Below are 20,501 nucleotides of genomic sequence, written 5' to 3' on the forward strand. Positions count from 1 at the left end.
AGCCGGAGCATACCTATCCGCAGTGACAGACTGTGTGTCGACATAATATGAAAGCATAATTTGTTTAATCGGTGAGGCATGACGGTCCACAATGAAATTCATCTCAGCGACTATTTCCTCTCGAGTGTGCTTAGATTATGCTTTTGTCATCTGATTGAATAACATGATACAATTAGGCTGTTGGTTTGTGAAATAACGTGAGCAGAGACTAGATTGTGGTCGAGTTTATGCCGGCATTTTACAGTTATTTCATGATATAGATAGTTTGAGCCCTCTATATTCATATTTCATATAGACTATAACAAATATAGCTTTCGGATAGCGAAAACAGCTTGAACTGAGATTTGTCTAGAAACCTCACATAAAACAAACCCTAATGTTTGCAGCAGAAACACAAATAGGTAGCCATAATTATTAAGCCCATTGTCGAAATCTATTAGATCAATAATAATTACTAGCTATCACATTTATCTGGTCAAGCAGGCAGGAAGCCTTATTGTTTGGACGTCTGGCGTGTAATAAAGCTCCGTAATCAGATACCCAGTCTACTAAAACACTTTTAATTTTACCCCGACCTTCAGGTGTCGGCCATTCACGACCGGTGAAAACGAGCGGAGATAAACGATCGCAATCGTGCGGCTGCGTTCTTCTATTGCTGTAAAGAATGCTACATATTTATAAAATCCACGAAGAATAATATTTTCGTACTTATAAGTATTTAAAATTAATAGGTATGTGAACAAACTGGCTACATTATTTTAGTAACGTTTATAACTAAGTATATCTAATTTTAAACTACAATCAACCTTTAAGGATCATCATTCATCAAATTATATACCTAGGTCTGAACATACAAGTAAAAGTATTGGAGCCCCATTCCTACGTTTAAGTCTCAACATTATTTAAATTACTCTCAGTGTGTATCGTTCGTTCTTAGGGTGCAGTGCAATATATGTATTAGAGCGCGGGAAATGCACTAAGAGTACTACGTAATTTCTTCTTTGCTGGACAAAAGTCTCATCGTGCGCGAAAAAGATCGGTCTACATCTCTTATGTTAGAACCATCAAAGATGAGGGTTGTCTTCATAGGATGTCCTTTCTCTAGTTTATAGGGTTTCTTCATTTTAATGAATAAATAATAAGTGTTCAAGTAAGTACCATGCTATTTGTTATCACTTTCGTACGCCTGACCTCTTGCAAAACGTTTAAACGATTTTCGCCTTAAAGATGGAACACCATCAACGCTCCCCATAGTACCTAAGTAGATAACTTTTTTTACAAAAATCCTTGCGTTTCAATATCTATCCAACAAGGGATACTCGTAACATTTACTATACAAGGAAAACGTCCTGTTGTGTTGTACTTTTCAGTTGCCAATTATCGCTCTGTGCATTATTGTGGCGCCAATCTGGTGGTCCTGATCATTTGGAGTTGTTTGTTATGTTTTACAGTTAATAGTTTACTCGCGAAGGTGCGATGAAAATTTTTGTATTGAACTTGGTAGCAAAGTTTGTTTGACCCTCGCGCCGTGAAACTCTCGCCACGCTCTTGATTCCACTTTTCGAACTATTCACCTACACTCGTGGTTCAATTTTAGAATCTTTCGCTTGCTCGGGCATCAATATTAGCATGAGGTGAAAAACAACAACTTTATCACGCCGTACATTGCCGCCGTGTCACGTTCCCCAAAAAAACACTTCGCCTTTCAATACCTAAGTATACCTAACCATTATTACCCATCTAACTATCGTAATATTTCATTTTATCTCCGAGTTTGTATCAAGGGATTACCTGGCAATAATTAAATGCGGAAAGAATGGCGGGTGAATCAGCCGGGAGCGAGGTCATGCGCTTGCGTAGACTGATTCTGCGAAAACTTAAATTGCCTATATTTTTTTCAAACTGTTTACTGTAAGTATTTAATTCTAAATTTCGCTTAAAAGGTGAGTTGAGGGTCGAGTACAAAAAATCCGTAATGGGTAACAACACTAACAACACTTTTTGCATTCCATTTGTAAAGTTCCTCCTAGAGCAATATTCCGAATAAGATAGATCAGGTACAGTAAACTCTGAGCAAATATTTATGTCTTGATGTTTTTTCATATACGTGATGGCTTCCCTTTCGCACACTTCATCTGTCTGTCAAGCGAAGCGTATGACAAGTCTCTGAGTAGTACAATACGTCTAATCGCACGCACACAACGCCGTGTCGAAGACTGCCGAACTGAAACGACGTTAGACGAAGTGGGGAGCGTGAGGTTTTTTCGTTACGGAATTTCTGGATTCGGTCCCCGCGCTCAAGGCCCGCGATAGAAGCTATGCAATAGCTTAAAAAAGTCATGCAGGTACTCTAATCCAGTAGGATCTTAATAGAATGTAAACAAACAATACCATGTCGTACGGTCAGCCAATGACATAATCCACAGGTAAAAAAGTTGTATCTTTTTGGCGAAATGGCTGAGTCCACATGGTTTTGTTTATTTACGTTGTTTTGATATGCTAATTGAATAGACTATTCGCTTCGTGCATGATTGTGGCGCCGCCCTAGTGAGTGTGAGACATATTGCTATTGTATAAAGATATCGTCCCACAAAAGTTTATAGCATATTTTTACCACATCGTGCGCTGGCGTCGCCTGTCTTTCTCCCACTGACTTCGCCCATAGCTAATACATACATAATAATAAAAAAATAAGTAAAAAAATATATGGGTATTATATGGTCATGAGGTCACAATTATTTATTTCTTGGTTATTCTGAGCAAATCTGGTCTTACAGATGTGAGTTATGTACATATCTCGTAACTAACCATTCATCCTGCCATTGTCAACCAATTTTTATTCTATTATTATTACATATTTTGTTTAAATAATATATACACGTAACATGAGTGCTAAAGGCGAACTTAATCTGTTAAGGCATACTTCGCCAGTCTCTCTTTACGAGCAGAAGCAAGAGTTTCTTATTGTCAGCCCTTGCCAAGCAGAAGAAGCACAACAAATAGTGCATTGCGAACACTACCAGTTTTGTTACCAACGCTAATACACTTTCTCAACAACTTGTTGAAAAAAAAAGAAACAGATCGACCTCTTGCTCCTTTTGCGACCGTTTGAACTTGGTGTTGATTCCTTTCCTATATAGCATTTATGTGCCGATTTAATCGCTTTGTCTCTCTTGTAGATGTTCCATGCAACGGTTCTACTAAGTCGATATTTATTATTAAGATGAACGATTGAACATTATAACAACAGCGTCCAAAACTGGTGTAGGTAAGCGATGGTACTAGAGTGGTCCAGGCTTGCGAGTTTCAAAACGGAATTCGTGGGTTCAAAACTTCAAAGCCGGGCTCATGGCTCACAAATTACATTCTTTTACAGCCGCATTTTTGTCGCTATCATGATATACATACTTACTGAAATTATATATATGTATGTAAGTATATGCGTAGTTTAGGCCTTATCTTACTTTAATATACGTCGGTAACGCGTAAGTTTTCTCTACAATATCACTATTATTCCAGCTTGAAATGCAATCGCCTTTGTTTGGCAAAGGGTTTTCAAATAAATGAGATCTTATTTCTATTTCAGCAAAGCAGTCCCAAGAGGAGCTTACCAATACCTACGCGGTGCGCTCGCGCCGACTGGGCGCGGCCGCCACCGGCACGCTTGCGCTGCGTCCCGCCGCGCAGCTGCACGCGCACGATCCCACCACTCACACCTCGCCAACCCAAAACGACACAACACCACTGCCCGCTGCCTACCAGCTCGCCTTTCTAATTCAACAAAACCTAGCTTTTAATTAACCCAGGAGTTAGAATTTGATTCAATAACACCGACGTGTTGAGAGGCTGGATAGTTAAAGCTTGCATGCTTTTATACCGGAAGTTCGGACACTTAATTGATACACGGGGTTGGCTCATTGATAACTCACATAGTCAACCCTCTGTTTATTTAGTAAACAACATTTTTAACTTCTTGAAAGCATCTTTAACAATGCAAAAGATTCTTGAAGTTATCCCAGAAAGTAAACTACCTCTAATAAAGAATCATAATTTCCTAACCTCAATCCTGGGCAGCAGGCAATTGCTGGTGTTGCCAGACGAAATTGCAGGGTCATCCGGGCACTAATTGAGACAGTTTAGTCTAAGACACTGGCCGCTCGGCGTCCGTAAATTGCCCGTTTATGGTGAAAGTCGAGACCATGAGCCCAGTGTGGAAATGGCAAAGGTCAGTTTTGCTCCCGATATAACGTCATCTCGGCGCGGCGCTCCGGGGCGCTGCTGGCGTCCAGTGGCAATTTTGTTAAGGGTACTTTACACTTACCACAACTTTGACCTAACATGGTATTGACTTGATGACAATATTCACTTGAAACTGTATCTTATCACTATGACTGTCGTAATAAGTACACGTCGAAACGAATGAGTGAACTCAAGTAGGTAGGTCATTTATATTATGTGTTAAGAGGGAAAAAATATATTAGCCTAGGTGAGAATGTTTATAATACAGGGAAAGTTTATATGACAAAAGTCAAAACTTGGATAAAATTAAGCTCGGTTCACTCGGGCAATGATAATTTACTCTAAAACAAAAAAAACACGTCACATTACAAGTGCGAAAAATAGGAAATTCGAAACGAGTGGCGATACATTAAAACACGACCGAAGAGTGTTTTAAATCGACACGAGTTGCGAATTACCTATTCGCACATGTATCGTACAACGTTTTACAGCACATATGGCCCTTTAAATGTTCGACACAGTAACGTAATATGCTAATTTTCGCACTAGTGCGGTAAAGTAGGACCATATGTACAGTAAAAAAAAAATTAATACAGTTGCTCAAAAAGTGCTATTTTACGTAGCTGTTTAGCGTGCGGAAAGTTGGATTTCGCGAACTAGTGCTTTTTACTTTTCCACGTGTTCCAATTCATGACTACTTATTGTTGAGTGTTAATGTTAGGAGTAGTTTCCTTTAAAAGTCTTAATCAACATAAAAACCTACTAATAATGTAAAAATAATAAATTTAAGCATATTTCATATATTATTACTTACCTCTTCATCATTATAACACGTTTATTTTTTAATATTGAATATTGAAAAACCGTTCTTAATAAGTTGTCTGAATGGAACGGAATAGCTGCCGAAACGCCTGTCAAAGCAGAGGCGTTTTTTTTCACCGCAAGAATGTTTTAAGTTTCCAAAGGCAACATTCGATATTGTTTTCATACAATTTAAATAAAGGATACACAAATAATCGTAAATAACGATACTTCGTTTTATTCGTTTGATTTTCTTTCCTAATCGGTTTATACAGATGATTACTATAACTAGCTTATAACTAGCTTATATCAAAAATAGGCCCTTGAGGCATTGTACCAAGGATGCTGGCGGCATTTCCTCGTTGTATCGCAATACTGATACGTTGTGCGAGGAATCCGCCAGCTCATCGGTCACCAGTAACGTCAACCAGACGTTTCGCGATTTCTCCAAAAAACTTGTGCGCGCTGGGACCCCATGGACCTAGAGTTTCAACGACAAATTGTACAAAATGGTACTCTCTACCGAGGCTCTTATATTTATTACGATACTTAGATAATAATAGTATAATATCTCGGTACTCGTGTAGTAATGAAATATTTTCCGCAATAGCATCGAAATGTACTATTGCCTACCTATCGTCCTAAAGTGATTTAAGTCACTTACCCAAATACATAGAAGTAAATTGGGATGATAGCTAGAAATTGTTTGAAATTCCGGACCTTATGTTTGTGTGGATAGACCTTTAGATCACAACAATAGCTACAAGCAAGTAAATGGCGTTATGCTATAGCGAATCAAAAAGGGTGTGTCTATAAGATGCAATCTAAAACCCTGAAATGGATCGATGATTTGTGTAATGAATAATAATGTTAATTGTTTAACTCTTATATTTATAATTAACTGTTAAATATGAAACAATAAATTATACGTAAGCTTAAAAATAATAACACAAACTTTAATAAACTTAAAATAAAGGCCTTATAAATAAAACACGATGGGCAGTGTGCCTAGAAGGCTGACCGCTTTGCCACTTTGTGTATTTTGTATTCAGTATGTTTAAAACTGAAATATAGAAAAAAAAAAGTTTTATACTAGTGGCTCTGTGAGCTGTAGACCTCGCGTTAAGCTTAAAAAATGTAAAAGTGAAAAATACTTAGTTCATTGAGTTCGTTAACACAGTGAATTCACAATAGTCTAACGCAGCGGCTTACTTGAGAAAATAACTCGCGAATGCGACGCGGCGCGGCGGCCCAACGGCATTAGCATTCACAACGAGATCGCCCACGTAGGACACTTCCATAGGTATCAAAGGATTGAATTCACCCGCGCCGCGCCACGCCGCTTCGCGTTGGCGAGTTATTCGCTCACGTAAGCCGCTGCGTTAAGCGCCATAGATGCCATTGGCGCTGCCAATTCCGCATGTTGAAGAATTTCCAAAAACTAAATCGAACAAAAAAAACTAATTTATTCATAGAATCTGGTCACAAAATTTCACGAAAATCGGTTAAGAATTGATTGCGACCTGTAGAGGAGAACATCCGGACATGCGAAAGCAAAATGCCCGAGTTAAAACGGAGACCTTTACTAACGCGGCCACAAAATGGTACTTGCTACGTGCAATTTATCACTATAAAAAGCTCATAATTAAAAATCTAAAGAAATGGAATATTTGCGCCCACAGTTCTAAGTCGCCGCCTACTTCTACTGATAAATCTGTTTAGTCTTTATAAACAAATTTAAACACTAAAATATATGAACAGTCAATAGAAGTTTAAAGTTGTTTAATAATTATCAATGCATTAGTCTTCTAGCGTTTTATCTTTCAGCCTACCTTTTAACCTATGTGTGTGATTTTATGACTGGTATTAATCAGTCATAAAATCACACATTTTCAAGTGTGCACAAAACTGTACTGAGGGTCACATAACCAAGACCGGACCAAAACAATAGCCAAGACCGCAGACAACGAACTGGTGTTCCGATACAGCGTGTTCAAAACGGTGTAGTGTCCATACAATCTGATTTACGCGCGCTCTATCCCCTAGCCGGCACAATAAAGTACACGGCCACCTTTTTAGGAATGCTAATTCCAACATAGATTTATTCATTGCTGTTTTCTTGGGCAACGCTCTGGGTGAATTATTATAAGTTATTATTATACTCAACACGTTGCTTAGGGTCGTGTTTTGTTCTTAGAATTCCATAATAATAATTAGTCACAAAAAATGCATGATTTTAATCAAGCTATAAAACGATACCTAGAGTCAGACCAAGATAAATTGTCAGCGATTTTGATAGCCCAGACAGTGCAAGTGTTATTTTAAACGTCAAACATGATGGAATTATGACGTTTACACGTAACTTAGGTCTGACTCCATCAACATATTTTAAACAATGTTAACAATTTTTATTAATTGTGTGTTGATTTATGTAAGATCACAGGCATAACATGAAAACAAAAACTTGAAGTATAAGTATCTAAAACAAATTGACCATTATGAATGATTTCAGCGTGAAACTGTAGCAATTTAATTAAACATTGTTAAACAAATTGCGCTCAAAAATGCCTACAAATTAATTGCACACACCTTCATGTGTTTGCAAACACAAATGCCAAGGCAACCATTTTTAATTTTAATTAATTGCACCAGGTTAGTCATTTAAACATCAAAACGTTACATTTATTCTTTGGACGCATTTTGTCTGACCATTATTACGAAAGTAACCAGTTTCGGTTGAGCTGTTGCTGTACTTGGAGCTTTCCTATTGTTCCGTTGTAATTTGATCTATCAGTAGTACCAATTTATAGTGGTGCTGTTATAACAACACTGTTATTAGAGTAAACTCGTTAGCTTATAAACGAGTATAAAATTACGGGACCTCACGCTGTAGCCAATTAAAATACATGCTTTTCAACGGTGGAGATTTCTCGGTAGTGTAAATACCGCTTATTTAAATCGGCCTTTATTGTGTATTTATATTCGTATTAATCATTTGACATGAATACTTAATGTAAGACATGCTTAATTCAATTACACTTAGGTATATTTATTGATCTTACGATCAGTTCTATCTTCATTGATTCTGATAGTCTTATTAAATGAGATGCAAATTATTGAGCCTCGTCGATAATTTCATTATTCAATATTGAATGATCCTGTGACTTGGATCGACATATGCAATGCAATAATGTGTGTTATGTTATAATTTAAATTATTTAATAAAATACATACTTCATATAATTTAAGAATAGCCCACAAAACGCAACAATGCGCTAACAATCTTCTAATAGTATGTTGTGCAACAGGTATTACAGGTACCATCTACCGTAAAAGTGCATGGCAGCTTAATCAATGAATTCATTCACAATTTCTCCATGCAATTTCGCAGGTTACTGTTCATAGTAATGTGCTGAGTAGTAAATAGTTATTTGTACAACAAGAGATCAAAGTTTGATATATCTTCGAGTGCTTGTGTTGAGTCCCGTGCAAGCGAAAGATTGTATAATAGATTCACGAGCGTAGCGAGTTCTACTCCAGCACTTATATTTGTCGATTAAATGACTGCCAGTGATATCGAAATCAACTTTACTTGACGCACGGTGCGCGTGGGTGCGGGCCCTTGTTTTAGGATCCTAACAGCAGTGTTGTTAGGAATATTCATACAATATTATGTTACTGTCATGTCTATTTGTAATTGGAGGTGTCTTAGAAAATATAATTATAATGTGTGTAATTATGTTAAATAATTGTAATGTCTGTGAAAATAAATAATTAGGTGTTTAAAATCTCGGACCTGTCTTTACAAAATTCAAGTTCGTTTCGTTTTACAACGCCACACAAATTTATTGTGACTTGGGCCCTTGGATTTTAAGAACCCTTATTATGAGGCTGTTGCAAAAAATACTATAAGAATTCTCATATCAGACGAAATACGTTAACTGTTGACATATCTATGAACGGTCGTAACTAGATACTTTAGTTTCTTCACAGCTGCAAATCTCCTCATTTCCAAATAGACCTCGTGAGGAAAATAAAATACAATAAAAGAGTGAATAAAATGCAGGCATACAAAGTGAATGCATTGTCTACTTTCTTTATGTGGAAATTTCATCGTGCTGCTAAAAAAAACTTCAAAATGAGTACAGTTTTTCTTAATTACATTTCTTCGTAATAAAGAAAAAATAATGGCACCTACTTGAATTTTGAATGTAAAAAAATTTACAAAAGTAAGTAATTATTGAGAAAAATTCTAGCGAAAATAGTACCCTAAAATGGGGTGAGTAGGGATTACGAGGGCAGTTGGGTTATGAATAGGATGAGGAGGGATGACAGAGGGCTGAGTTGGTTTTTACAGGCTACTGCAACGTTAATTATATATTCTAATAACAAATCAAGCTATTATAATGTTCATAATCCCAAAGTGTCGTTCCAACAATTTTCAAAACTCACCTTAGTAGGAAATCCCTCCTCGCCCCTTCTAGGGGGTGAGCTGGGATTTCCTACTATTTCGTATTTATCTTTAAAGTTATGAAATGGAACTACAAAAAATTATTAAAAAAAACTGAAATTCAAACGACCGGATCATTTATTATATATAAAAATCAGTTTGTCACATGAAAAATTAAAGTTTTATCGAGGTTTGAATGTCAGTTTTGTCCCTACTCAGTCTACTCACCCCATTTTACGGTACTGTACTAAACTAGGTATATCCTTCCAAATTCTAAAATAAACATTCGCCCAACGAAAATTATTCCGGTCCGTAATCCTATTAACTATATTCAAACCTTATCAAGTGACAATGTACAGTCAACATCCGATAGATAGCGATGGCTAAAGTAGCCAAATATATCGGGACACACTCTTATCTATTTGGCCACTTTTGCCTTTACTATCTATTTGCTGCGGACTGTACTACAGTACGAGAGGCCCGAATGACTTGTGTCGAGAAATTGTTTTACAGGATGTTTGCGAATGTCCTTATGATCTGGGTACTGAATGGAGCTAATAGTTTAATTGCAATGCGCAGTTGAGTCCGCTCTACGATACGATAAAGATCGGGTGGAGGCAGAGGTCGCTCGTTGTTCCACGTTTTGTTGGACTATTCATCAGGCTTGCATAACTTGGCCACCGTTCATAGTACCGGCATGTAATTATTTATTTTTCTCAAACATGCAATAAAATATTGATACATATTATGTTCGTCATATTTGACTGGGAAGTATCACGTTTTGGGCGCGGCTAGACGAGATGTCTTTAATAAAATTTCATACAAAGTTGCAGGCCTATGCCGGGAAGTTGCTCTTTTTTAATTTTCATTTCACATATATTTGCGACACAGTATAATAGCCATAACTCAGCCATAAAAAAAAATATGAGCAATATTTAGCCATGTAGTTCGTTACGACATTCTGCCATTACGCTTTTTATTACTAAATGGGGATTTTGAAGGGGAACGAAAATTTAATTATTTTTGCGCTGCCACGTAGGGTTTAGGAGTAGTATGTAATTTTATTGTATATGAAGTAATAGGAAGCAGCGAATTCTTAGTAAGGTAGTTAATATAAGTAACTAACTGTTCTTGGCTCATTAGATATATAGTTTTCTAAAAAAAACATACCTAATCAAATGCCGCCGGAAACTAAGAAGTAATAGATCAATTTTATTTCAAACAAAGTACGACCTATGAATACCGCTCTTATTTAACGTCAGCCAGCTCGATGAGTTAATAAATATTACATAGAATTATCCTCTACCGAGGTCCATAAATAATGTTCCAGTTAATTTTGTACGTGCCTCCGTGCGGTAGAGGTCAAGTAGCATTTTAAATATTGTTCTTATGAAAGTAATTGATTGGTTTCGTTTCTTTGTTTAATGTAATGAGCGCTCGAGCAATGTATTTTAGTCATACTAGTCCTTGACTTCTAGACTTTGGAAATATGAAGATATTGCGAGCTGAAAAGTATATACAGATTCTATTATAATATAGATTCTATTCGCGATATTTATAATCATGTTGCTTGCATGTTATTATTTATTTATTTTGATACACTAGCAGCTCCCGGAGCTGATGCGTGTATATCGCAGCACTTATGTTTATTTTGCACTGCTTAAAGTTCTAAGATTTGTATCTAGTCTATTTTTGAAAGAGACGGGGCACTAAAAACAGTTACTGGTAGGTATTAGGTATCCCTGTTAAGTACAGCGACTGTGAAGGTTCCTTTATCCTCTTGGGGTTCAGTGTCCTAATACTAAATTACCTCCCACGAAAATTAAATCTTACATAAATGAAACAAAGTTGCTTTTGTTTTGTTTCGTTTGATTTTAAAATAAAACAAATTCAACTCTCTTTTCTAATACAATTGATTCAAATTCGATTGCCAATTTTCCTTGTACGGTGCGGTGGGCCGCTTAAGGATAAAGGTAATTAGTAGACTTTTCATTGTATGCTTAACTTGTTCGCGTATTACCTGTATACATCGCAAAATTAAGAAAAAATAGAATAAATTAAAAATAAATTTATTTCAATGAATTGGAATTAAAAGATAAGTAGTAGGTACAATGCTCAGCTTCTAATGTGGGAATCTCAGAAAAAGCTAATTTTGACGCTGCAACCTTACAGACGGGATCCATGTTTTTAGTACTTGAAACTTGTCCTACCCGAGTCGTAAATTTTTATTGTTTTGTCCATAGAAGACATTTTTTCTAAGGTATATTTTGACCCAAGTAACAAAATAATTGGTAATTTCAAGGAGACCGTTTTAAAGACTTCATGAGATTAAGGATCAAAAATATACGCCGTGTTAGTCGTGTTTTATGTTTATTTATCGTTACACAGGTATTTTAATGGGAACCCAATTTAAATCAGAGTCAACACCGGCTGGTGTTGTTACTTCCAGTTGTACTTTAACGCCTGAAAAAAAAAATTTTAATTGGCGTTGAATTTTTTGCAATTACCTAAAAGAACTGTTGCCTAAGTAGAAACAATGGGACAAGTGCCTTTGGGTAAATAATAAGGTTAGTTGTTGTTACCTTTGTTAATTAAATTTATGACGTCTTTGAAATCCTTGATTGCTTCATCAGTGCCATGTTTGTCTTTACAATCTGTGGATAATTATTATGGTGTTTCTATTAAGGTAATTCTAAATTCATAAAACGTTTTATTAGTTCGTGGCATATATTTCTACTACTTGGAATTTGTAGGTACATTCTCATTCCAAATAACAAATACTACATAATTATAAATACCTAATATTAGTATTGCTTCTACCATGTATTACAGCCTGATTCGAACTTTAAGATACGTCAAATATTAGATCTAAATACGATATGGATCAGACATGTGAGTATCAAAAGTGAGGTTTTTGTTTGAAGAAATATCACTTTTGACACTAAGACGTGTCTTGAAGTTCGAATTGGGCCGTCTTACGAGTACCTACTATAAGTTTTGTAGTGTGGTACTTATGACTTTGCTGAAGGTACATTGAACAAAGCCAACTCAGTATATCTAGCTTAAACAGCTTTCAGCTGTATGAGTAATATCTTCGCCGCCTTCTGAATAAGTTTGTTTGTTTTAGTCTTATCAGTACTTAAAGTTTCACTAGCCTTTGTCCGCGACTTCGCCTGCATAGAATTTCCATGTACAGTCAGCGTCAAATACTTTGTAGCAGTTAGGGAATGCAAACCGGTTTTAACCGAAACCGGTTTCGGTTTTATTCGGTTTTTTTATTTACCTAAGTTGCATGTTTTAGGTATTCATTATAAGGGTATAAATCGGTCCTAAACCGGTTGAATCGACATCAAATCAAATAATTGTGGTGTTGTGTTAGTTTGATTATTTGTAACGCTAAATGAATTTTTACGGTACAAAATACAAAAATACGAAAGATTTAAATAATATAAAGTACTGGCAGTTGCAGGACATCCGTGCTAGTGTACGAATTGTATAGTTGTACTTTTTAATAAAAATGGGTATAAAAGGTCTTACTTATAACTTAATTATGCGATGCGCTGTAGAAAAATTCCACGTAATCAATTATATCAATGGCAGCTTTAGAGTCTTTTGTTGGTTCGGTGATAACGACTTACCGACAACCTGTTTTGTCTCTTTCGCTCTAATAGGAAAGGGTAGTTCAAACCCTAAAGAATGGAATTACTTGACTACCTGTGTTTGCCCATTTTAAGCTAACACCATCAGTTTCTAATTGAATTTTCGAGAAGAAACACGCGACGTGAATTGTTGTATTAGCGATATTGGCATTATTGGAAAAGTTGTGTTTGTGTTATTTTTTCCATATTATTTTTTAAAGGAAGGTAGTAACAGTAAACGAATTAACTACTTGAATATATACTAGAAGACAGCGAAAAACTTAGAGCAAGATTTCGGATTGGGCCATTTGATTTAAGACAAATAACATTAAATTATAAATTGATATTGTCATAATTTAAGAAAAAATGACCTATCCCATCGGTGTCTAACCAACAAACAAAAAAAATAATTTAATAAAATTAGTTTGTTCTTATTCCTAGTTACAAATAACATTAAGTCATTTGACGATTCCCATACAATACAATAAAATAGTCAGATATTCTGTTTTTAATCTCGTGATAAAATCGTGTATATACTATACTAGCATTCGTTTTTACACGTGAAGCAATCTTTTCTTTATTCCATGGTGATGAATTTAAGAATTGTTGATTCTAAAAACCGAAACCGGTTTCAACCGGTTTCGTTTTTTTTTGTAAAACCGAAGAAAAAACCGGTTTTTGCATTCCCTAGTAGCAGTCAAAGTGGACCATACTAAATATATGGCGTACCGAACTATTTGGCTACTTTGGTTGCTACAAAGTATTTGACGCTGACTGTACCACATCTGTAGTAAAGTTCACCCTTCTTTTTCACCTCCTTAAGAGATGATTTCCGGGATAAAACTATTCTATGTCCTTCTTTGGAACTTAAACTCACTCCATACCGAACTTCATCTAAATCGTTTCAGCTGTTGATGAAGTTTGTTAAATAGGAATAACCACTAGGAATATCCTGAAAAAATAAATTTACCTCTGGAAGCTGTAAATAAATATATAGTCATCAATGAAAGTAACGTTAAGTCGATATTTATCCAGTAAAATGAAAATAAAAAACTTACATATAATATTTTCGAGATCCCATAAATCCTTTTTTACTAATGGACGATCAGGATCATCATCAGTTGCTAAATCGATTCCTAAGAAAATATCACATAATATTAAATATAATGTCTCAATAATTGTATCAATATAATCGATCAAAGTAAAAATATTAGAAACACCTATTTTTTTCAGGTTAAATCATTATCTAAGAGACAATGAGCCAAATAATAATAGTATGTTGTACGTACATACTAGGCGATTATTTACACATCAAAGAGAAAATAGTCTAGATAAATAACCAAACCAAACCAAACACATAGCTACCTATATTATTTGGTATTATTGTTCGCGGGTTCAAATCCTGGCTCGTACCAATGAGTTTTTTGGAACTTATGTACGGAATATCATTTGATATTCATCACTAGCCATTCGGTGAAGGAAAACATCATGAGGAAACCTGCGTACATCCGCGAAGAAATTCAAAGGTGTATGTGAAGTCCCCAACCCGCATTGAGTCAGCGTGGGGATTAAAGCCCAAGCCCTCTCGAATATGAGCCCTCTGAATTATTTTTTTTAGTTATACTATAAGCAGTTCGAAAATTGATCTGTCAAGTCTCATCCAACTGAGAATTAAAACTTTAAAAAATGTCTTTATATGGATTATACCCTTTTTGGTGAAAAGTAATTATGATATTGGATAAAGAAATGTGTTATTACTGTTACTCGCAGTAAATTTATCTTGTTTCGTTTTCTTATGAAAATCTTCTAGAGCTTGTATAAGATCTTCAATATACAAAGGCCGTTTTCGATTATCTATGGAAAAAAGAACACACTGTATACAACACGGATACTTAGTCTTCTAGTCTAGTGGATTTTTTAAAATAAATAACATAAATGATATAATTTGCAGCCGCTACCTTTACTTATTGTATTATCCGTTGGTGGAGAAGTTAGTAGATCGCTTGTTCTGGTAGGAAACGTACTCGTCGAGGTTGTTGTAGTTGTCGTTGTTGTGGAGGTGGGAGATGATGTGGTGGACATTTCTAAAAAGTAAATTCAATGAATATATAAATTAAATACTGCTTCAGTATTAAGATTGATTAGTACTCTTCATAGCAATTCGTCTTGTTCGAATAAAATGCATTTTTATAGATTGAACGAATTTTTTCGAAGGTGATCAACTGTGCATCCCTTTAAGTTGAATATGAAAGTTATGCATATGCTAACTTACCGAGATTTTCCCCTGAACGTTCTGAAAAAGTAAAATAATCACTGCAACTAAGTTAATAACATAGTTTTTCACTGTGCTAACAACAATCGCCACATGTTTCATTATGTCTTTAATTATGGTTCAAAGTTTGGTAAAAAAATGACCAATGATTACGCTTCACACACTAATAATATGTATTTACAAAAAATGATTGTTGAAAGTTTATAAACGTTTTCTAATTTATAGATTTAAGTTATTTTGACACCTACCTATTGGACGTCGTGCTTTTGTCTGAAAGTTAGGGTTCGCTCTTAACCAGTTCATGTACTGATATGGAATTTGTGGTGGTTCGTCTTGCGTCTTTTCCACGTGTATTTCAATCGCATGGTTTGGGAAGACTTCTGCAAAAATGTGTCAATTTTAACAGCTTTTAAAAGGTAACGGAAGAATAATAATTGGAATAAGGTAATGTAACTATTTAATGGGCACAGATGCTAATACCAATAGTTAAAGTTATTTGAATAATACAAATACAGGATGTGCAACGGCTGATTTCTGATTTCAAATTCAATTCAAATTTTTGTTTTAGTTCCGTGGCATATAAATGATATTGAGTCGTATCTAACCAAGGGTTTTTCATTTAGATTGTAGCATAAGGCGTAAGTTTTGCATTAATTTCGGCATATGCGAAAAGGGTTGGGGGAGTTTGTACACAGTTAAGGTCGACATTTAGAAAAAGTTAAAAAAAAACCGCATTCAGGCATTCGATAAAGCAAAAAGATCTAAGCAGGAGCTACAATGCTAAAATGAATAAGAAAACTCTAAAGTATTGATCATCTAGCGAACTTGAACAATGAGGAGTTTTGGCCGAAGGGTGTCAAGTTTCGGCGGTTCCGAGGCCGGCTCCCTGACACTGCGGGGTTGTGTAATGCATCGCATTGTGACATGCCAGGAAAGTGGTATTTAATATTACTTAAATACAAGCGGTGATTTTTTCCCCACTTTTCTATTCATATTCTACAAGATTTGCAAACGTTACTAACTGACGTGCCCGCAAAATGCTCCCTCGAGTGCGATGTATGTTGATGTGTATTTTGTAGTTACTGTGCTTATTTTGACGCAGCGTGTTGCGGATGTTTTTTTGCTGGATTACATTGACGAAGCTTACGTTGTAGATATTTCCTGTCTTGAGAATATTGAAGAAGTGATAAAAATACGGTTAAACATATTTCTTAAATTATCTTTTTAGGGTTCCGTAGCCAAATGGCAAAAAACGGAACCCTTATAGATTCGTCATGTCCGTCTGTCTGTCCGATTCTGTCACAGCCACTTTTTTCCGAAACTATAAGAGCTGTACTGTTCAAACTTAGTAAGTGGATGTATTCTATGAACCGCATTAAGATTTTCACACAAAAATAGAAAAAAAACAATAAATTTTGGGGGTTCCCCATACTTAGAACTGAAACTCAAAAAATCTTTTTTCATAAAACCCATACGTGTGGGGTATCTATGGATAGGTCTTCAAAAATGATATTGAGGTTTCTAATATCATTTTTTTCTAAAATGAATAGTTTGCGCGAGAGACACTTCCAAAGTGGTAAAATGTGTGTCCCCCCCCCCCCGTAACTTCTAAAATAATAGAATGAAAAATCTAAAAAAAAAATATGATATACATTGCTATGTAAACTTCCACCGAAAATTGGTTTGAACGAGATGTAGTAAGTAGTTTTTTTTTAATACGTCATGAAATTAAAAAAAAAAAATTTTTTTTCAACATACCCATACATGTGGGGTATCTGGGATAGGTCTTCAAAAATGATATTGAGGTTTCTAATATCATTTTTTTCTAAAATGAATAGTTTGCGCGAGAGACACTTCCAAAGTGGTAAAATGTGTCCCCCCCCCCCCCCCACCCCGTAACTTCTAAAATAACAGAATGAAAAATCTAAAAAAAAAATATGATATACATTGCTATGTAAACTTCCACCGAAAATTGGTTTGAACGAGATGTAGTAAGTAGTTTTTTTTTAATACGTCATGAAATTAAAAAAAAAAAAATTTTTTTCAATATACCCATACATGTGGGGTATCTATGGATAGGTCTTCAAAAATGATATTAAGGTTTCTAATATCATTTTTTTCTAAACTGAATAGTTTGCGCGAGAGAACCTCCCAAAGTGAAAAAAAGTGTGTGTCCCCCCCCTGTAACTTCTAAAATAACAGAATGAAAAATCTAAAAAAAATATATGATATACATTACAATGCAAACTTCTAACGAAAATTGGTTTGAACGAGATCTAGTGAGTAGTTTTTTTTAATACGTCATAAAATTTAAAAAAAATTTTTTTTCGTCAAACCCATACGTGTGGGGTATAGGGATAGGTCTCCAAAAATGATATTTAGGTTCCTAATATAATTTTTTTCTAAAGTGAATAGTTTGCGCGAGGGACACTACCAAAGTGGTAAAATGTGTGTCCAAAGTGGTAAAATGTTGAACGAGATCTAGTAGTTTAAGTAGTTTTTTTTAATACGTCATAAAGGAACCCTTCATGGGCGAGTCCGACTCGCACTTGGCCGCTTTTTTTTTATTAAGCTTAACCAAAAGAGACTTAAAGGATCTGTCATAGGGATCAAAGACGAAAAAAGTTCGACAAAATTATAATCACCCTAATTATTACCTATAGCTTTTGTTCTTCCAAGATCGTTGGTTGGACTGTATGTGGATCCTGGTTCTTCCCTTACCACTATAAGCGTATACAGAATGAATAAGTAGTATAAGTTCGTCGTATAATATTTCACTTACTTCCTAGATGCGTTAAAGTCTTCAAATCGACTGTTTCCGAAAACACCTTCCTCAAGATGTTATCTTGTGATGAAGGGTACATAACTGAATTGCAGGTATAAAATTGAGATAAAATAAATTACGTGAAAAACTTGTACAGATACTAATGAAAAAATATCAATATCTTATTGTTATGTTTGAATTGATTCAACGCCGTTTCATACCTTCGTAATATTTTGCATTAACAAAAATATTATGCGATACAAAAAAGGTTATTAATATAAACATGTCTAAATCTGGTTAAATTTCATTGTTTTATTCTTCGTCAGCAACAATAACACAATAACATTATTTGATTCTGAATGCAATAGTAAAACTAGCCTATAAAAGACATTAAAAGTTGTGAAATGCCTCAAATTTTACGGTTTTGTCGATTTAAAAATAAACATTATAGCGAACGATTTTCCAACGGAAAAATGTATAGTCGCCATCAGATGTATCGAAGCGTCCGAGGTGCTCAATAATATAGGAATACGCACTCTATTGCCTTGACAATAGAGGCGTGTTCAGATATTTATGAGCAACTTGACCGCTCTGATATATCTGATAGCGATTGTACATAAGTACTGTTTTCAATTGCAGAATGGTCACATCATTTGAAGGAGCTGAAAACCAAAAATAGAAAGGGAGATGTAGTTACATTTTTCCCTTTGTACGTAAGCCACAACTAACTATTGAAACGCTTTTACGGGAAATTTATTAAATTGCCACCTTTAACTAAACGCTTAAAGAGCAATGTTAGGATCATTTAGGATTTTAGCTCCTATGTTGCTGTATCTATTTCAAAATAAGTGACCCTACCATCATTAGACCATCTGAAGGTACAAGCAAACTCGTGTGTGCCCAGAATTATTAAATTTAATAAGAGGATCGATAAAATATATAGCGGAACAGGAATTATAGCCCTCGTGGATCTCGATAGTTGTCGTTATTCCGGAGCGCACTAATACCGCGCTTATCGCGCCGGCGACGATCGCGCATGCGCGTGGCGGGTGACGAGCTGCGCCTACACACGACATGGAACATGGGTTATGATGTTTTTTCTCGTTAAGGTAGCACCAATCGTTTTTAAAATTTGGTTTATATATTTCATGAGGTGTATGGTTGTTTACAGATAAGTGGATTTTAGCTGAGTTTCTGGATTGATATACCTAAGGCAAGTTTACGTTGCCTTCAGCACAAGTAAATATAAATAAGTATAGTGTACTTTTTATTTTTCAACCCTAGCTTAATTTGTTCTCCTGTGAATCTATTTGTTGCGTCATTACGCACAAAGTAGTAATTTTACATTTTACCTATTATGTAAGTTTGATTAAAGTACAAATTTTTGTAATTTTTCAATTTGTCTATGCACAGGTACCTACATATTTTTTAAGTAGGTGAAGTACCTAATATAAAAAGTGGTAAATAAGTTTACTATAATGGTTAATTACTTAACTAAGATCATATCTACCATATCATATATCTTAAGTGAGACGTTTATATCCAGAATATTCTATCGTTTACGTGGTCTCGCTTCGATATTAGGTAGCAAGTTTAAACCGCATTTGCACAAAGTTTTGGTTATCAGTGATAGCATAAGGCGCGCGAGCATCCAATATGGTCCAGCGTGGCCCGGATCGTGACAAGACGCGGCCCCATACAGCTATAGTCCAGCTCTGAAATATTGTTCTTACAATGTAAATAGGTGTTTATTCTAGAATACCACTACACAAAGGGATAACGGCAATAACGATAAAGATAACTGTCAAATCACATTCGAGCACTATAAAGTATTTTGATATGGATTTGACGCTTTTAGTCTCTCTGTTATCTATATATATTCATTGTCAATCCAACATTTTTTCAACTTCATATAGGGTGTAATTATCTAAAAAAACATAATATTTTAATTTATGTAAACGTACTCTTTTGACGCCTATCAATATGTACCTATATACTTATTTTAATCGTTTTAAATGAATTAGCAAACGTTTCACACCATATTTGGACATAATAACATAAGCTGACCGCTCTATGTCAATACCACAGAACTAGGCGGTCGGTACTAACTAATTTAGGGGGATTTCTATGCAAATTTAATTATAGTAGCACCACATAAATGTGGCCTGCATTCACGCTTTTGTGGCATTGAGAAAGAAGTTTACTATTCCTTGACTCAAACGCCTACTTTCGTGGTACTGACAGGACCATTCGACCCGAGACCACTAACGAAGGGAACTATAAATGATTTCATGGAACGATGTTACAATATTAATTTTCATGGCAGATTGAAATGTG

At 35.3% G+C, this 20,501-nt stretch overlaps 1 protein-coding gene across 3 annotated transcripts; it reads right to left on the reverse strand.

The window, feature by feature from the left end:
* Positions 1-11,843: 11,843 nt before the first annotated feature.
* On the reverse strand, positions 11,844-18,523 carry LOC133526703 (uncharacterized). Of its 3 annotated transcripts, none has more exons than XM_061863418.1 (9): positions 18,386-18,523; positions 18,058-18,123; positions 15,649-15,780; positions 15,401-15,421; positions 15,087-15,212; positions 14,887-14,982; positions 14,187-14,264; positions 12,073-14,107; positions 11,844-11,953 (listed from the first exon to the last, which is right to left on the reverse strand). In XM_061863418.1, exons 1-8 carry the CDS (start codon positions 18,447-18,449, stop codon positions 14,070-14,072), a joined length of 621 nt encoding a protein of 206 aa, XP_061719402.1. In that variant the 5' UTR covers positions 18,450-18,523; the 3' UTR covers positions 11,844-11,953; positions 12,073-14,069. The 3 variants fall into 3 exon arrangements, with proteins under 3 accessions (XP_061719402.1, XP_061719401.1, XP_061719403.1); XM_061863417.1 differs by lacking the exon at positions 18,058-18,123 and adding an exon at positions 18,183-18,266 and having other exon boundaries at positions 18,386-18,516; XM_061863419.1 differs by lacking the exon at positions 18,058-18,123 and having other exon boundaries at positions 18,386-18,516.
* Between the last annotated feature and the right edge of the window lie 1,978 nt (positions 18,524-20,501).

The sequence above is a fragment of the Cydia pomonella genome, chromosome 16, assembly GCF_033807575.1.
Source record: "Cydia pomonella isolate Wapato2018A chromosome 16, ilCydPomo1, whole genome shotgun sequence".
In the NCBI taxonomy this organism is placed as follows: Eukaryota; Metazoa; Arthropoda; class Insecta; order Lepidoptera; family Tortricidae; genus Cydia; species Cydia pomonella.